This window comes from Fukomys damarensis, unplaced genomic scaffold, assembly GCF_012274545.1.
Source record: "Fukomys damarensis isolate Sample0158 unplaced genomic scaffold, DMR_v1.0_HiC HiC_scaffold_34, whole genome shotgun sequence".
Lineage (NCBI taxonomy): Eukaryota > Metazoa > Chordata > Mammalia > Rodentia > Bathyergidae > Fukomys > Fukomys damarensis.
The window spans coordinates 15,365,167-15,383,705 of record NW_022900946.1 but is presented as its reverse complement, the minus strand read 5'-3'; the positions used below and the strand labels follow the sequence as shown (position 1 = coordinate 15,383,705).

Below are 18,539 nucleotides of genomic sequence, written 5' to 3'. Positions count from 1 at the left end.
GAGAGAGTGAGGACAGAGCCTGGCGCCCGGCAGTGTCCCAAATGTGATCCCAGTGGGTGGTCTGAGGTCTGGGGTCCCCGTTACCCTGAAGACTTTTCCGAAAGGGGAACTTACCCAAAAAAGTGTGGGTCAGAAGATCAGCAGGTCGGTGGTGGCTGCGAAGATGGCGACGAGGAGAATGGTCGTGGACGTCGGGCGGGGGCTGAGCAGGGGCGCCCTAGAATCTGGGTTTCTGGGAAGGTCCTTTTATCAGTTTGGGGTGGGCTATTGCTTATGTATGAGGAGGGAGCTACTTTTAACCTATCACAGGCCAGATTGCTTTTATGGGCCCAGTCCTGCAGACACAGGTTTCAACTTCCCTGGACCACTGTGGCCTTGGCGGGGAGGGAAACCAGAGATAAGGGCACGAGTTCATTTTAGGAGCCAAGATGTACCAGGAGAATGCAGCCTGTGAGGCGGCGTCACAGTGTACTTTAACATGATCAATTCCCTAACACATAGTCTTTCCTTCCTTGATATGTATGCGTTCTCAAACACTGAAGAACATGATACAGTCCTACTACTCAGATTTAAGGATGGTTGACATTTCATCATATTCATTTCATCTCTACATTTTTATTTTCTTTTACTGAACAACTTCCTGAGCTGCAGTCATCGCACTGCTTCTCCCCTTCGTATTTTGCCTGCATTCCTTAAGGACAGGGACACCTTCCTTCATAACCATGGCATTGTTTTCACTCCCAGGAAAAGCACCATCAGTTCCCTGCTGTGATTTTATGTCAGTCTCTCAGGGTCTGCAAGCTTTTCTGTAAAAGGCCCAGATAGTAAATACTTCAGGCTTTCAGCCATGAGGCGTCTGTCACAACTATCCAGCCCTGTCTTTCTAACACAGAAAGGCCGCAGACACCTTGCACACTGACAACTGTGGCTGTGTTCCAACAGGACTATACAGACACAAACAGTAGGCCTCATTATGGCCTAGAGCCCCAGGCTGCTGACTCCTCAAATCCCTACTCAAATGTCCTTAATTCTTCCCCGCAAAAGAAATCTATTATTTTTTAAGAAGATAAGTCTTCGGGCCAGGGATTTAGCTCAGCGGTTCAGTGGCCTGCCTTGCAAGCGCAAGGACCCGAGTTCAATCCCCGGTGCCAAAAACAAACAAACAAAAAGAAGATAAGTCTTTAACTTTTTTCCACCTTAATTTCAAGTTTCTAGATCCTCCTCTGTTTTTTTTTTCTGGGGTGATTTATAATCATCTGCACAAGGGTTATTTGAGAACGTGAAAACAGTTGTGCTGTGCAGTTGCTTTGCTTTATAGATCTCTGGGCTGGGATGTGGTTTAAATGCTCTGCTGGGAGGATTGCCATGAATTCAAGGCCAGCCTGAACCACCTAGTGAGACCCTGTTTCAAAACAAAACAAAACAAATCCTCCGCTGCGGTTACAACATATGGGTCCTATTTCCTGTGAAGAAGTTTTTGCTGCTACTTGGAAGCAAATGGTTTTTGACAAACCATTCTCATTGCAAAACATGTCATGATGGCTGACCTCAGTATCATTTAACTTATCAGTGTGCATGAGAATTAGATAAAATAAATTGCACCCTTGGGCCTCTGCTTGAAGATGGAAGTGTTGCTGCTGTTGATGGTTAGTGTGGTTAGTATTGTTTGGGGGGGGTCCTTCCACAATTCCTCCCATTCCAGTGTCACTTCTGAGCAAACCAGTTGGGGACTCTAGCACAAATTTCCACAGTTCTCACTGACCCATAGAAGCCACTAGGGCTGTCCTAGGTTTTGTCTAGTAGGACAAGATTCTTCTGAGAGAAGGTTATGAGCCCCTCTGTACAGATTTATTGATTCTATGCACATGTTACTCTTAAAAGTTATATACTGAGGTTAAGTTAAATGGGTGTACATCCCAAGGTTAAATTAAATGGGTTTTTGTGGATTTTTTAAAAGATAATGTTTAAGTATACAACTAAGTTGTTAAAAACAGGCTGGGGTTTACCTCAGTAGTAGAACATTAGCTTATCCTGGACAAAATCCTGAGTTCCGATCCCTGATACCAACAGACAGACAGACACACACACACACACACACACACACACACACACACACACGGGCTATAAAGAATTATTAAAAATAGGGCTGGGATTTGGCTCAGTAATTCTGCCACCTGCCTCGCAAGCAAGCACAAGGACCCAAGTTCGATCCCCGGTACCAAAAAAAAAAAAAAAAGATTCATTCATTTGTCTTACCGTATGGATATCTTTCCATCCTAGTGTATTACTTATTTTGAATTATCATACAGTTTGGAATTTAACCAGCATAAAGTGATACATTAGGGCCACAGTTTATAGATAGGAACTTTCTTTTTACAAGAGACTAAAAAATCTAATGATGTTATTCTTTTTCTTTGGGTTTTGGGTTTGGGGTTCTTGTTACTGTTGATATGAGGTGGTGGCACTGTGGATTGAACCCGAGGCCTTAGTGTTGAGAACATATTGTACCCTGAGCTACGTCCCTAGCCATAATTTGTTTTATATGATTATAATAATCAATTTCTGAACTTCCTTTTTAACTTCATTATTTTGTTTTAAAATAAATCTGCAAACGGAATAAGTAACATTTGAAAAGAATGAACTAAATGTATTTTAGGATGGAAATATCAGTACAGTATGTTGCTAAAAAAAAGCAAGTCACTGCATAGGACATAGTTCCATGGATGTTTACGTACCTATTTGCGTATATGCATATTGACAGGTATGTAAATTTATGGAAATAGTAGAACAGTACACTACAACTGGATAAATTGTTTATGTGTTTAAATTTTGGCAAAAATAAGTAAAACAATAAGTTTACCCTAGTAAAAAGTTAATTACCCAAAATTAAAACTAAAATACTTGAACTTATATCTACAGACCTAGTAAATAAACTGGCGTGTATAAAAATAAACATCATGTAAAGCAAACACATACTAATAAAAAAAACAAGTGGATAAAATAAAAGCTGTATACTCCTGCAGTTTCAGTTGCTGATTGTTTTGTGGTACATGACTCTTCTATTTTCCTTCTTGAAATTTAGAAAATTACCAAGGAAATGGATGACTTTCTGCAAAAATTGAAGCAAAAGACCAAAATTGGAGTGGTAGGCGGTTCGGACTTTGAGAAGGTACAGGAACAACTGGGAAATGACGGTAATTCTACATTGCTAATTACATTTTGGTCAGTGAGAAACTGAAAGTGTAAATAAGAAAATGTAGAATAGATAATGTGAAACAGGAAGAAAAGGTCTGAAGAGGAAGAAGTGGGAGGGATAGATGAAAGCAAAGAAGGGAAAGGAAAAAATAGGAGAAAAGGAAAAAATTGAACCAAAATCTTTGTAAATAGGAAGGGGTGGAGGGATTGAAGGGAGGGCAGGGGAGTGGGGAAAAAATAAGAACCAAGACACTTCATGTAAAAATACAAGATCCCAGTGATGAATGTCATTGTATACCTAAAATGTACCGATAAAATTAGTGAAAAAAATTACATCTTGTACATTTTGGTCAAAGATTAACTTCTCCTGAGGGTACTGGAACCTGTAACAGGGTCCTCGGCATCCCAGACCTTTATCCATATGTGGCACACTTTCCTCTTCCTTCTTTGGGGCAGTGTTTTCTCTGCCTCTGTATTTCCTTTGCTTTTAATCCTATCAATAAAGCTTTGGGGTTGTTGGCGGAGCACTTTACTCTGATTTGTGGGCAGATTCACCTAAACAGCAGTGTCTGCTACTGTGCACAAGGCTCTTGCCTGGATTAGTTAGTTGCTTGTCCCCACCGTGCGGGCCTCAGCACAGGCTCCACCTGCTGGCCCTCCTGCTCACCAAGGTGTAGACGTGGCCCTCTGGATCTAAGCACCTCCTCTCTATTGCCCTAATCCAGTGTTTCCCAGAGTTCAGTGGGCTCCGTCCCTCCCCAAACCAGAATCTCCAGCACAGGACCCCAGAAACTGGAGTCTTACTGGCTTCTTCCCTGGAGATTATGACTCAGCGAGTCTGCAGGACCTGGGAGTTGTATTTTACTGTGTACTCCAAAAAGATTCTGGTGAACAGCCCTGCTCAAGTAGTGCTCTCATTTTTAGAAACTTTGGTTCTGTGTTTGTCTTAAAGACCAGAACTGTGTGGGTTTTTTCATCTCTGTGGCCTCGGGGTCTCTGTGGTGCCTGGCCTGTTAGAAAGAGTGGCTGGAGGGGTAGATTCGTGAACTGTGCTTTTAATCCCTGTAACCCAGTTTACACTGTGGTGAGAAGGAGGCCCAAAGTGCTCTCTTGTCTTAGAACCAGCTCTGCTAGAGCAGACTTGTAGGTGTTGACATTTGGGGCCAAACAGTTCTGTTATGGGGGTGCTGAGCTTTGTAGGATGTTTAACAGTGTCCCAGGCCTTTCTCACTAGATTCCCACAGAGCATACACACACGTACACACACAGTTTTGACAACTAAAAATGTCTTCACACATTGTCAGACATCCCCTCTGGATAACACACCTCCAGTTAGGAACTCTGATTTTTTTTTTTCCTTATATAAATAGAGAGAGAGGGGATTGAACCTGGGGCCTTCATACTGAGCTCCATTCTCAGCCTATTTGTTATTTTGAGACAAGATCTCGCTAAGTCTTCAAGTTGCTCAAGTGGGATTTGAACTTGTGACCCTCCTGTCTCTGCCTCCTGTAGTGCTGGGGTTAAGGTGTATTCCATCATGCTTGGCAGGAACTCTTGTGTGTTTTGTTTATTTGTTTTTTGTTTGTTTGTTTTTTGAGACAAGAGTCATGCTGGATAGTTTGGGTTGGCCTCATACTTACTGTGTAGCCCAGGGCAGCCTTGTAGGCACAGTGACCCTCCTGCCCCAGCCCTAGTGTGACCACACCCTGCTCTGTATGACATATCCACAATGCAATTCTGTGTCCACTGCGCTGCACCATCGTTACTGAGAGAGCAGTCTGTACTCTCTCTTAAAGCTCTCTGTTCCCCTTAACTGTCCTAGTAGCTGCTCTGTTTAGAAATGTCATGAACTACACAGTGGACACATTAAGCTCCAGAAATCTGTCACTTAGTGTTGATTGGCCTTTCTGCCTCTGGCGGTGTGTTTAACAGCACAGTGAGAGGTATCGTGTCAGCGAAGGACAGTGTACGTTCCACTCAAAGTAGAGAAAGCCGAAGGCCTGTCTGCATCACATGTTATGAGTGGAAGGGTCCCACCCAATGTACAGTAAGCAGTGGGGTGCAGGGGCACTGGCCCAGGGAATCTGAATTTTGCCAAGGGCCTGAAGTTTGAGAGTCCTTTTCTTCAGGTTATGTGATACTCTCCACATCTGGCTGATTGTAAGAAGCACCTAGACAGCTTTTTAACAAAATAATAACATTTTGCTTTTGCTCTGGCAATTCTGATTTGGACAGCGTGAAAGCAGAGCATGGAAGTCAGCATTTGCACTGACTGCCCTCGTGCTTCTGGTTCGTGGCCAGGTTTGGGAGCCACGATGGACCAGCGCCCTCCCTCCAGCAGCTGCACGCAGGGACGCGGAGTAACCCAGCACCAGGCTTCCAGTCTCCCAGCCAGGCGTTAGCCTTTAAATTTGCAACCGAAGAGCCATTTTTTCTTTTCTTTCTTTTTTTTTATAAGGAGCTTTTCCTCCTTCTCCCACTCTGTTGAGATTGTCCGACTGAAGTTTAGCACTTTTATGATGATGAATGTTAGGGAACAGAAATGCGTATTTTGATTTATTTGCATTCTGAATTTTCTTTTGTTTTGGTTTTAGTGGTGGAGAAATATGATTATGTGTTTCCAGAAAATGGCTTGGTAGCGTACAAAGATGGGAAACTCTTATGTAAACAGGTATGTTGTTATGTATCTGAACTACTGTTTACTACTACTGAAATATTTCAAGCTGGGCATGGTAGTGCATACCTATAATCCCAGCCCTTGGAAGGCTGAGGCAGGAGGATCACCACTAGTTTGAGCCTAGCCTGGGCTACATAGTGATTTCAAGGCCAGCCTGAACCATATATCAAGACCTTGTCTCAAAAAAACAAATAAAATGAAACATTTATAAGGATGTTTGACATTGAATGCCTCTGGGTAGGCACATTGAGAAACTGAGAAAGAAGTGAGAATAGATCATTATTCTGTATTCTTTGTTAAGATTTGAATCTTGAACCATGTGACTGTTATATATCGCAAATTGATAACTAAATTTTTATATTTGTTTTTTAAGGGTACTAAAATCTAATATTTTTATTGCAATAGCAGGAACTAGGGCAGGCTACCTCACTTGTAAACAGCTTGAAGAGGGGCCAGGGATTTAGCTCAGTGGTTCCACCACCTGCCATGCAAGCACAAGGACCTGAGTTCGATCCCCAGTACAAAAAAAGAAAAAAAAAGTCTTGAAGAGGTAGCGCGTAGCTTTTAGTAGCATAGGATCATTATGGTCAGACATAAGAGAAAGCTAAGGCAGAACAAATGTATTTTCTACTCATCTCTACTCATGTTATAATTGAGTAAAAGCAAGAGCAAACCCGGGCGTGGTGGCGCACCCCTATAATCCCAGCACTCGGGAGGCTGAGGCAGGAGGATCGCTGTGAGTTCGAGAGCAGCCTGGGCTATATAGTGAGTTCCAGGTCAGTCTCAACTACATAGTGAGACCCTGCCTCAAAAAACCAAAAGAAAGGTTTTTGACCCAAGCCTTCATAGTTTGCCTACTGTTTGCAACCTGAGGAAAGGAAAAGAAATAGAACAGCAGTGGGAGTGTCACTGACCTTGGCGCATCAGCCTAGTGACTTTCAAGCACTAGGGGCTAAAGACCAAGGTTTGCTGTAAAGCTGTTTTGAAAATACATCCTGATAAATAAATAACTGGAGTTTTTTTTTTTTAATCTAGAATATTCAAGGTCACTTGGGTGAGGCCCTAATTCAAGATTTAATCAACTACTGTCTAAGCTACATTGCAAAAATTAAACTCCCAAAGAAAAGGTGGGTTTGCTTTTAGCAAAGGAGTTCTGCTAAAATGTGGAGTCCTGTCATTTGCTGGGTTAATGCGTAGGGACGTGCACTTAGAAAGGGATAACTGGAAATGCTGTACCAAGCCAGCGGTGTAAGGGTGACTGTACAAATGACCGCAGGTCCACAGGAAGTAAGTCTGTGGAAAGCACACACCTTCAGAGGAAAGGCCTGTGGGACTGCACGTGAGAAGGGTAACAGGCGGGTCTCACCGCTGCCTCCCAGCTCCCCGGATGTCGGACCGTCCGCGGTAGGCGGCTCGAGTAGCTGCCCCGCCAGGCCCGGAGCCTGCGAGCCCATTCGGAGTTGGCAGAGGCTGTGCCCACCCTCCAGGGCTTGCCTCCCCCTCCCCAGCCCCTGGCTGATGGGGTGTGTGAGGCAAGGGCAGTGAAAGCCAGGTCTCCTGGTCCCCTCTGGTTTTCCAGAGAGTGACAAGTGGTTACGGCCTTGCTGCTTTCCCTTGGGAATCAGCAATGCGCCCCAGGAAAATGTTTCTACGAGAAAAACAATGGAGATTCACATACAGATATTCTCACACTGAGTTCTGGAACTGAAAGAGAAGCTGGAGGTCTGCATCCATTCATCCGCTCCAGAAATCCTAACAGAAAATGAAGCCCTATTCTGAAATGAAAGCTGTTTTGCGTAGGACCACATTTCATTTCTGCACAAGGGACAGTTGAAGCAGAGACAGCAGGAAAGAGGACAAAAGAAAAATGAAGGGATAGGAAGAGAAACGGAAAGCTGCAGCACAAGAACATGCATCAGAAAGAGATCAAAGGGCCGGGGATTTAGCTCAGTGGTTCCGCCACCTGCCTCGAAAGCACAAGGTCCAGTGTTCAATCCCCAGTACCGAGAGAGAGAGAGAGAGAGAGAGAGAGAGAGAGACCAAGACAGACTTAGTTATGGATAATGAAAGGCCAAGAGCCACCCTCAGTCACAGGAGAGTAGACACAGAGATACAGATCCTGCGTGTAGCATTTACAAAAGATGGGGCACAGGGAAAAATAGAATGAGGCGTACAAAGAGAAAGAAAGCAGCACCCTTTAACGGGGGACAGTATCCCCTTTAGGCTATCACCAAGAAAAGCCATATCGCATTTAAAGAAACATGGCACAGCCAGGCATAATGGTGTGTGCTTGTAATCCCAGCTACTTTGGAGGCTGAGACAGGAGGATCACAAGTTCAGCCAGTCATGGGGGCACTGCCTGTAATCCTAGCATTTGGAAGACTAGGAGGATCCCTGCAAGTTTAAGGCCACCCTGAACTTCATAACCAGACCGTGTCTCAAAAACATAAAACAGGGTCGGGGATTTAGCTCAGTGGTGCCACTGCCTGCCTTGCAAGCACAAGAACCCAATTTCGATCCCTGGTACCCCCCTGTCCAAAAAAAACCAAACACATACAAAATGAAAAACAGAAAGTAAAACTTAAGTTTGAGACTAGCCTGTTAGTAGACCATCACAACAGTCTCCACTACAATGTTAAAAGGGGGGAGGGGCAGAGGCATTCGGGAGGCTGATGCAGGAGGATCACCTCAAGTTTGATGGTAGCCTGAGCTACATACTGAGTTCAAGGCCAGCCTGAAGTACATAGTAAGACCCTGTCTCAAAAAACCAACCAACCAAATTGTATACATACATACATACAAAGGATTCCTGCACCCACCTCACAGCATGGCTGGGAGAACTAGGTGAGAATATTTTCAAAAATACATGCCAAACTATGTGCTGGACATAAAAAAAAAAGAACAAAAATCCCAGACTTGAAGTCTCTTAACTGGAAACTTCCAAGCCAGGCCCTACACAGTGCCAGTTCTTAAATAAAATCCAAATTAGTTGCTGTCATTTCAAAACTGAGTCTGATTTCTCTTCAAAACATCTGCCTTTCTGGCTTTTGCTGGCGAGAGGAAGACCTAGGCACCTGGTCCTGCTCCCTTGTCCCCAGCCCCATCCAGCCCACAGAACTTGGTACCCTTTCTGCCCGCTGCAGACATGGAGTGGGGTCTGCCCCTCCGCTGGCCACTGTCACCCCCTCAGTCCCCTCCAAGGCTGGGGTGATGTGCCTCATCGTACCCGCAGTGGGAAGATCGGCCGTGTCCTAGAGGTGAGAGGTCAAGGCCATTCCTTTGACGTTCATCTCCTTCCCAGTTTTCAGTAGTCAGAATGCACAGCCAGTGTCCCCACTGAGCTCCCCACCCAGCAGGAGCTTCCCCGTGCTGGGTGGGCGTGGGTGAGACGGGTGGCCTGATGGTGTTGGCAGCCGGTGTGCCCGGGTTCCTTATATCCTATTCCGCTTATGTTTATATGTTAGAAATTCTCCGTAGTGAAAGGTTAAAATACACATATATCCCAGTCCATTCCATAGTTTCTTTGGGCTAAGGATTAATGAAGGATTTTTTTTTTTTTTTAAGGATGAAGTATAATGTTGCCCTCAAAGTACTTTTAGGCTAACAAAGGAGACCTATGTGCACAGCTGCAGTTGCAGAATAGCATAAGATACTTGGTGAACTCAGGAAGCTAAACTGAGACTCACTTGATCAGCATTTGTCCGTGTTTTGCACGAATATTAACCATGTGCTCTCCCTAAGTCAGGCAAAGGCAGGAGAACCCCAGATAGCCAGGAGTCTTGATAAACTACCCTAATCCCTGTTTTTCAGATGACTTCCGTCCACTCTTTGGAAATGAGTAGTACGTCCTTGATTTGGAGGAAATAACGGAGCTTTGTTTCTGCTCTCGTTTAGGACTGGTAGCCCTAGAGTCGCCCCTGGGAATGGTCAGCGGTCCCCATAGTCCCTCAGTGGCCATGTTGATGTTGCACAGGACGGGGCTGGGTTTCCACCATCTCTGGGTCAAGCTGGACATGGGGTCTTTGGAAACTTTTATTAGACGCTTGTGTCTCATGTACTATTTACTACTTCCTTTGCACGTTGGGCACAGCAGGGGGCAGGTTCCAGCTGCCAGAGTTTGCAGCTTCTACGTTATTTGAAGAATATTCAGTTACTTCCCAGTTTCCAAACTGACTTTACATAGAGTGGTACTTTTGCTCTTCACAAAACCTTTCAGAGGTCACCAGGGCAGTGCCGCTGGCCTCTTTCTGTAGGTGAGTAAACAGAAGCTTGGGTGCCCGGGGTCAGACAGCCTGTAAATAATTAGAAGCCACAGCACCTGGCATGTGGCTTCTAATTACTTAGTAGTGGCGGGTAGCTGGAGATCAGGATGTGTGATTAAAACAGTAGGCAGAGACCAGCGAAAATACTCAGTTGGTTTTTTAGCAACACCGGAGAGTTTGTAAAGTGCACGGCTTGTCACAAAATGGTGAAATTTCACTTGTAAGAATGAATATCTAGCTCCCACTTTCTCAGTTTTAGAAAGTGTTGAGACTAAAACTAGAAACATGGTATTAAAAAAAAAGGTTTCTAAATATCCTGTAAGTGAGGTGCGTTGGGCTGTTCTCATTCTCTGGGATAAGACCAGACCTTTGGTTTGTTTGTTTTGTTTTGTTTTTTGAGACAGGGTCTCACTATGTAGTTGAGACTGACCTGGAACTCACTATGTAGCCCATGCTGCTCTCAAACGCACAGCGATCCTCCTGCCTCAGCCTCCTGAGTGCTGGGATTACAGGCGTGCACCACCATGCCCGGCTAAAACCAGACCTTTGGGAGCATCAGCCACTGTGTAAATCAAGCCTCCTCAGCTCTTACTGAGGCTCCTGGATGATTCTCATTATCTCCCGTGTAGCTTTGCTTAATACAGTCAGTTTTTTTAATAGCTCACTGGCAAAATAAATGTCTGGGAAGTGTGTTTCTATACTCATTAGGGAACCAGGGGCAGCTCCTGTAATGCCAGCGGTCAGTTTTGTATCTCTTTATTACCCATATCTTCCCAGCACCAGCACTGTCCAGTGTAAACATAATGTGAGCCACGATGGAATTTTAAATTTCCCGTAGCCACATAAAAGCAGAAAGGAATAGGTGAAATTCATTTTTGAGTAATTTATCTGTAGCCCAGTATATCCAAGATAACATTTTAACAAACAGTAGCAGACGTTATTGGTGATGATTATACTCCTTTTTCTTAGTATGTCTAAAAGCGCCTCAGTGTGGCTGAGCCACATTTCCAGGCTCTGATCCTGTGCTGTTGAAGGTAATGGTGGGGTTCAGCTCTGAGAAACAGAACGCACTCCCACACACACCCTTTAGAACCGCTCAGCTTTTAGCCTGTTCACTGTCTGTAATGCCGCCCAGAGAAGTGCGGTGTTTCAGGGACCCTCTGTCCCCTCTTCCTCCCCAGAGGTACTTTCATTGAATTCCGAAACGGGATGTTGAATGTGTCCCCTGTTGGAAGAAGCTGCAGCCAAGAAGAACGCATTGAGTTCTACGAACTCGATAAAGTGAGTCCTTCTGGTCCTTGGGAAATGGCTGAGTTTATAAACATCAGATAAGATGTGTGACTTTGTTACCAGAATTTCAAATGCTCCTTCTCTGTTGCTAGACGATGACAATCGCTATCTTCTTATATTTCTAGAAAGAAAATATAAGACAAAAATTCGTAGCGGATCTGCAGAAGGAGTTTGCAGGAAGAGGCCTCACGTTCTCCATAGGTACGACATAGCCAACTGTGTTCCAGAATTTGTACCCTTGTAGCAGGGGTTGGTTGCGGGCCCTTGTGCTATGAGATTGGACCATGCTCTTTCAGGGTTAGGTGAGCAGGAAGCTTATGTGAACCGTGCAGTCTGAAGGGGGAGCCGGTCACTTTCTTGTGCATGATCAGCTGTAACAGAGTTTGCCCAGCCAGCCAGCCAGCAAATTCTTCCTGACTGTTGTGTCTGGTCCTTTTCCAGTACCAGGGACGGAACCTAGGGCCTCAGGCATACTAGCCAAGTGCTCTACCACTGAGCTACTCTGCCCGGCACTTTTTAGAATTTTTTTTTTTTAACCTTGAGATAGGGGCTCTCAGAGTTGCCCAAAATAGACTCAAACTTGTGATGCTCCTGCCTCCAGCTCCTAAGTAGCTGCAGTTATAGGCATGTGCCCCTGCACCTTACTCTGTGTCTGTTTTTACACCCTTGGCCGACAGGATTCTTCCTGCCTGTGCTTGTCTCCTTGGTCAGGAGAGGAGCTTCTTGGTGCTTCAAGAGTAAGAACTTATCCTCAAGCATTGGAGCAAGAGAGAAGCACTGTACTGAACTCCAGAAGAAAGACAGAATGGGAACCTCTTAGAGGAGTTAGACCACGGTGGTACACACCTGTAATCCAGGAGGCTGAGGAGGGGGATCATCACAGTTCAAGGACAGCCTGGGTTACATAGGGAGTTCGAGGCCGGTCTGAGCTACACAGGGAGATCACAATAATAATAATATTATTATTATTATTATTGGATTCATGCAGTATCTCAACAGCAAGGAGCTTATCATAGAGGTAGTTGGGTTGCTTTTACAGAGGAAGAAACCCAGGCCCAGAAAGGTGAAGAAACTTGTACAGGTTCACAAAGATATGGCCAGTGTGTGATTTCTAGTCTCTGGATGCAGAGTTCTTGCTGCAGCACAGACATCTCAGTCTTGGCATATGGCAGGATATGCCTGGCAGTTGCTTTAAACAAACTCGTTTCTCCTATCAGTTATGGGAATCTTTTTTTTTTGGTATCAGGAATTGAACTTGGGTCCTTGTGTGCGAGAGGTAGGTGGTGGAACCACTGAGCTAAATCCCCAGCATGGGAACCTTTACTTAAAGCCTTCTTGTTGAAGTAGCTTTAATAAATGTACAGGCTGTAGGAAGTGAAATTACAAAGGAATTTTGCATAATGAATATTTGAACAGGTGGGTTTTCATGTATTCCTGAACTGTGACATGGACATCTTTTCTAAAGACCTTGGAAAGGTTTTTTGTTGTCCATAAAAGCTACCTGTAGGGCTGGGGATATAGCTCAGTGGTATCACCACCTGCCTCGCAAGCAAGTCCTATCCCCAGTACCAAAAAAGAAAGCTATCTGCAAATCACCTCCAGTGTGATTTTCATATTTCCTACAAGATGAGCCGGATGCAGCTTGCTTGCTGTCATTTTGCCCAAAGGGTGTGTTGAGTAGGAGACAAGTGCAGTTAACTGAATGAAGTGTTTGGCAGGTGTTTCATGAACGAACTTCACTTAAACCCACTTGCTTGACAGAGCCCTTATGTACAAGTACATGTCTCATTCTGACTTGGCATTCTCTGTTAATTTTAGATCCTGATTAGATAATGTTGGGGAACAAAAACAATATAGAATTAATTTCTAGAGCCTGTCCCTAAAGTAGTGTAAGTAGCAAGCTATGGTATAAAAACACAGCCTTGGACACTGTAGTTCCCGGCAAAGAGCAAATTGTAAATTTTCCTCAGTGATTTTGTGTGTGTGTGTGTGTGTGTGTTTGGTGCTTGGGATAGGACCCAGATCTCACACGTGCCAGCAGGCTTTCTCTGTGAGCTGCACCCCCACCTGCTGTGAGCCTGTTTGTCACCCTTAGCTTTTGTGTGTATTCTTCCCCACCTGGCAGGAGGCCAAATCAGCTTTGATGTCTTTCCTGATGGATGGGATAAGAGGTATTGCCTGAGACACGTGGAAAATGACGGTTATAAGACCATTTACTTCTTCGGAGACAAAACTATGCCAGTAAGTTGGAAAATGTTTTTGCAATTTTGTTATTCAATTCAGGCTCGAAAGGGGTAAGAGCAGCACTTACGCTATTTTCCCTGCATACACACTTCACCTGCCAGCCCCAGCTGAGTGATGACTTCTGCCCTAGCTTGGGGTGTGCAGAGCCTCCCTCCCCTCCCAGCTCAGACACCCAGTGCCCAGGGGAGGCAAGGATCAGGCTGCATGTTAGTTGATCCCCTTGGGTTTGGCTTTTGAATTAAATATTGCCCACTTCAAGTGCCTTCCAGAGCACCAGTCTCTGGAGGGGTTGTCAAGCCCTCCGTATTTCAAAGCCCTTGCCATTTTTATCTTGTTATTGTACTATATCTCCACCCACAGCTTTCACTGTAAATTGAGCACTGGAAACCAGGTGATGGGACGATAGGGGCTCTCATAAGCCTAAAACTCAGGAGAGGGCATCAGCTAAGAGCTAAGAGGCAGGGTCAGTCCCGAGTGTCAGGCACAGACAGTACTGGGAGCTTTTGGGGTAAAAGGCGTCAGGAATCCCAAGTCCAACACAGAATCTAAGTTGGAAACTGAGCATATCCCATGGGAAAGGCCAGTGTGGACAGGAAGGGTTCCTAGAGCAGATTCCCCAAGCCACAGTGGCAGATGGGACGGTCCCTGGGTAGGCAGATCCTTCTGCCCAGAACCTTGAGCCTCAGCACCAGCTCCTCGCTGCCTGTTCTTGGTCTTGCCATCTCAGTGCGCCGTATCCCTTCACACGCCTCTGCTCCCCTCGCGCATGCTGCTAGGGAGTCCGCGCCCTTGCCGTCAAGGATTCCAGGTCAGGCTGTGTGAACATCCTGCACCCAGCAGGTGCAGTGCAAATGCTGCAGGTCCAGAATCCCTCATCCCTGTCTTCACTGGTCCACTCCAAAAACCAGCTGCTCTGCCAAGGTCCACCCTCCGGCGTTCTCCTTCCAGCAAGGCCCCCGGTGCGAAGGGGACTCGGGAGCCTAGGCACACTTCTTGCTTTCAGAATGAAGTTGGATCTGAAGGGGTGAGTGACATAACTAATGACAGAGCAGAAGAGACCTGTCAGCTCATTTGTTTGTTTTACATTGCTTTATTAAGGTATATGATATACAGAAGCTGCACATATTTATTTAGTAAGTGAAGTTTTGATAAGTTTGGAGATCTCTGTGCCTCTTTGGCTTTAGGGGGCTTAGTGGTGTCTTTATAACCCTTCATATGAGATCAGCCCTCTTAGCAAAATTTAAATGGACACTATAGTATTGTTAACTATAGGCACTGTGAACTTGATTGACTAGAACTTGATTCAACTTATATAAGTGAAATTTTATAACTCCTCCCCTCTGCCTCCTTTCTCTGCTTCTGTGAGTTGTAATAGTTGTTTATATCGCTTAGTATAATGTCCTTTGAGTTAATTCGTATTGTGCAAATGACAGGATTTCCCTCTTTGTTAAGGCTGTGTAATATTCTATTGTATAAGTATACATAGATTCTTTATTCATCTGTTCTTGTCTCGGCCATTAGAAATGCTGCCATGGGGGCTGGGGATTTAACTCAGTGGTTCTGCTGCCTGCCTCACAAGTGCAAGGACCCGAGTTCAATCCCCGGTACCAAAAAAAAAAAAATGCCCCCTGAACAGAAGTGTAAGTATCTCTGTAACATCCTGATTTCATTCTTTGGGCTATACACTTGTGGATTAGAGTTACACATAAGACTAGAAGCTGTAACCCTCCTAGAACAAAAGGAAAGGGACGCTTGTCTTCCCAATGATTTCTGAAATCTGACCCCAAGAACACACACAACAAAACCAAAGTGAGCAAGTGGAATTACCTCAAGCTAAACGACTTCTGCACAGCAACAGAAAGGGTTGAGTGAAATGGCAGCCTGTGCAATGGGAGAAAATACATGAAAACTATGTCTGTTAAAGGGATAATATCCGAAATATCTAAGGAACTCCTACCACTCAAGAGCAGAAAAACCAAATAACCCAATTTAAAAATGGAGAATATACATTTCTCCAAAGAAGACATACAGATGGCCCACGGGTATATCAAGAAAGGGTCAGCGTCACTAATCATCAGGGTCATGCACATCCAAACCACCGTGAGATCTGCTAGAATCAGTATCTGCTAGAATGGCTGTTAAAGAAAGGAGGAAAAAAGAACAAAATCTAAAGTGTAAAAACGCACTATCTGATATGTCTTTTAAAACTTAAGGTAATAAAACCTCACCCAACATTTAAGGAATGCCAGCAGTTTCCTTAGTCCTTGTGGCTTGGTATCATTTCTTGCAGCAGGAGAGGTGAGCTATCAAAACATATACAACAGATTTTCCAGTAATGAACTTTGTGGCGTGTGCCGGTGGTCATCTAGAAGCCTCAGTTGGAATGGAAAGCAGTTTGAGGGCAGACAGAAAATAATCAGAGAATGTGCTGTTTGCCATATGTTGATTTTTTTTTAATTATTTGCCTGCTTTTTAAAAATGAGTGCTATTTAATGGAATTTTCCCCAGATTGTGATTACTATACATTCACTGTAGAAAATTAGAAACTCTATGATGAAAATCACCTGTAATCTCAGCTGAGGAGCCTCTTCCTAATCTTTATAACTAAGACCCCACAAGTGAGATCTCTTCATGTTATTTTTAGGTGTTTTTTTTTTAACATGTTTTATTTTCCCTCTATTGGTGAGTATTCTTTGAAAAGGTTTTTTTCCCCCACAGTACTGTCCTCAGGGGACACTATCCCACTGCGCTACATCCCCTGCCCTTTCATTTTTTTTATTTTGAGACAGTCTTAAATCTTTAACCACTTCATAGTCCAATTATTTAAATAATTGGATGACCAAAATTTGCATCGTTTTTTCATTAATCATTATAATAGAACAAGAAATACAGAAGCGGCAATTTTATCAAACTTACTCCATACAATAATCGACTGGTTGGCAAGACACCTGTGAGGTGAGGCTCTGGATGGTCAGTACAAGAATTCTAGTGATTGTATAACGGTCTTTCATTTTAGCAGAGCCTGTTTACCCACGTCCCTAATAGAGGCACACTGGTTGAAGTAAGAGTTTACTGTTGTAACTAATTCTACAGTGTACATCCTTGCATTCCCCTTCAGCAGGTTTCCTGGATCTAGGACTCAGCAGTCCAGCACCTGAATCTTTAAATCACATTCAGTTCTTGAAAGCTTTGTCTTAGAACAGTCCACCTGCTAGCTTTAGCCCTTTGACAGTGGATGTCAGATGTTTATGTAGCTTGATGTTTATGAAGCTTGCTGACTTTCATGCTGAATTGTATGTTTTTGCCAGCTTCCAGGGAAATGGCACCCGAGCTTTTGTCATAAAAAGCCATTTCCTTGGCAGGCACTGAAGAGCTGCCCGGCAGCCCAGAGAGCAGTGAGGAGGCGAGGCAGTGGCCCTCACTTTCCCAGGTATGTTAGTCCTAGGAACCTCGTATTGCCACACCGCCTGTGGTTCCTAAGACCTCTAAGACCTGGCTCCAAATTCAGCTGTGAGGCCCTGGGCCAGGCCCGGAGGGAGAGGGACGGTGAGGGAACTGAGACACACCCCTGAACTACTCTGGCTTCCTGGGGCTACCAGCTGGATCAGTGTCCCCTGCCTCTCTGACTTCTCAGGCTAGGGAGCATCTACGGGTTGAGTGCTGCTGGTAAGGCTTTAAGGCCGACACAGCTGTCCGTGAGCATTAGCAGCTGATGTGCCTCTGCCTCAGCACTGCCATGTAGGGGAATCAGCTCAGCGTGTTCATGCGTGTGAAGGAGCACACAGAGGACCAGGGGCCGGAACAGGGCTGGCCACGGACAGAGGGGGCCAGAGCAGTGATTGTAAGCGAGTGAAGCAAAGCACAGAACAGTGTAAGTAATGTCTACATCTTTGTCTAAAGAGAGGGAAACAGTCTCTTCGGATTACAGAGAGTCTTAAAGGTTAAAAAAAACTGAGAGCAGGTACCACATAAGTAGGAGGGGTAGGAGAGAGACACCACCAGGACGTGAAGGCCCACGAAATGGCATTTCACTCTCCAACACAGAATGGTGGTCTGCTTTACACTGACTCAGAGGCATCGCCAAGGCAGCATGCGGCTCTGCCATCTGCCACCACCACCGTGACTGCATGCAGGCTGTCTCACTGACAGCCTCACTGTCCTCTGCCCTGCGGAGCCACAGGACAATGGGGCAGGGTTCTAGGAGGAGAGGGGTGGCCCAGGCCTTGTTCAGGCATAGCTTTCTTGGTGGGGACTTCCTTGCAACTAACTCCGCTTCATTTAATGTTACAGGAAAATTGCTCAAAGGCTCACCTTGGGGTCTGCCAAGGGTCCTTGGAAAAGGGTGCCCTTGCCAAGGGGGCACCTTACTAAGCTATATAATAATTAGTGGGCACTGCCCTCCTATCATGAGAAGCTGGTCTTTGCCATCCTGGACTGAGTCACCTGTAGCTCTCTCCTGCCAGAGTGCACAGAAAAAGTTTTCTGGACCGATTTGTCTCATTGCCATGCCTTTGTCTCTGAGGCAGACTCCTGAGACCCAGATCTCCTGTGGCTGGTACAGGTGTAGATCAACTTGCTGGGGCGAGGAGGGACCTGCCAGGCAGACTGCTGTTCCTGCTTCCTGAACTGGCTGGAGGTTGAACCAAATTAGAGGGCCTCAAGCCAGCTCAGAGATGTTCCCCTAGCTCCCGCGTGGGAGGACACCAAGCAGGTGTGTGCCACGCTCTTCAGACACTCCCTGGAGTCCCTGCCAGCCTGCCCTGCTCCTGAGCACCACTGCCCATGCATGGCCTGTTGCTCCTGAGAACAGGTCTCCCACGAAATGAGCATGGTTCGCCTCCATCTGCACCGAAGCTCTTGTGTTCAGGGAG

At 45.3% G+C, this 18,539-nt stretch overlaps 1 protein-coding gene across 2 annotated transcripts in view; it reads left to right on the top strand.

Annotated features, from left to right (window-relative positions):
- Window positions 1-18,539, top strand: part of Pmm2 (phosphomannomutase 2) — a 32,455-nt gene that overhangs the window by 10,275 nt on the left and 3,641 nt on the right. The window contains exons 2-8 of one of the 2 annotated variants that reach the window (XM_033758691.1): window positions 3,083-3,194; window positions 5,790-5,866; window positions 6,908-6,999; window positions 11,316-11,415; window positions 11,550-11,625; window positions 13,550-13,665; window positions 16,977-17,098. In XM_033758691.1, the coding sequence (XP_033614582.1) occupies window positions 3,083-3,194; window positions 5,790-5,866; window positions 6,908-6,999; window positions 11,316-11,415; window positions 11,550-11,625; window positions 13,550-13,665; window positions 16,977-17,098 (695 nt within the window). The remainder of the gene's footprint in view (window positions 1-3,082; window positions 3,195-5,789; window positions 5,867-6,907; window positions 7,000-11,315; window positions 11,416-11,549; window positions 11,626-13,549; window positions 13,666-16,976; window positions 17,099-18,539) is intronic. The other variant, XM_010644169.3, reaches the window with a different exon arrangement.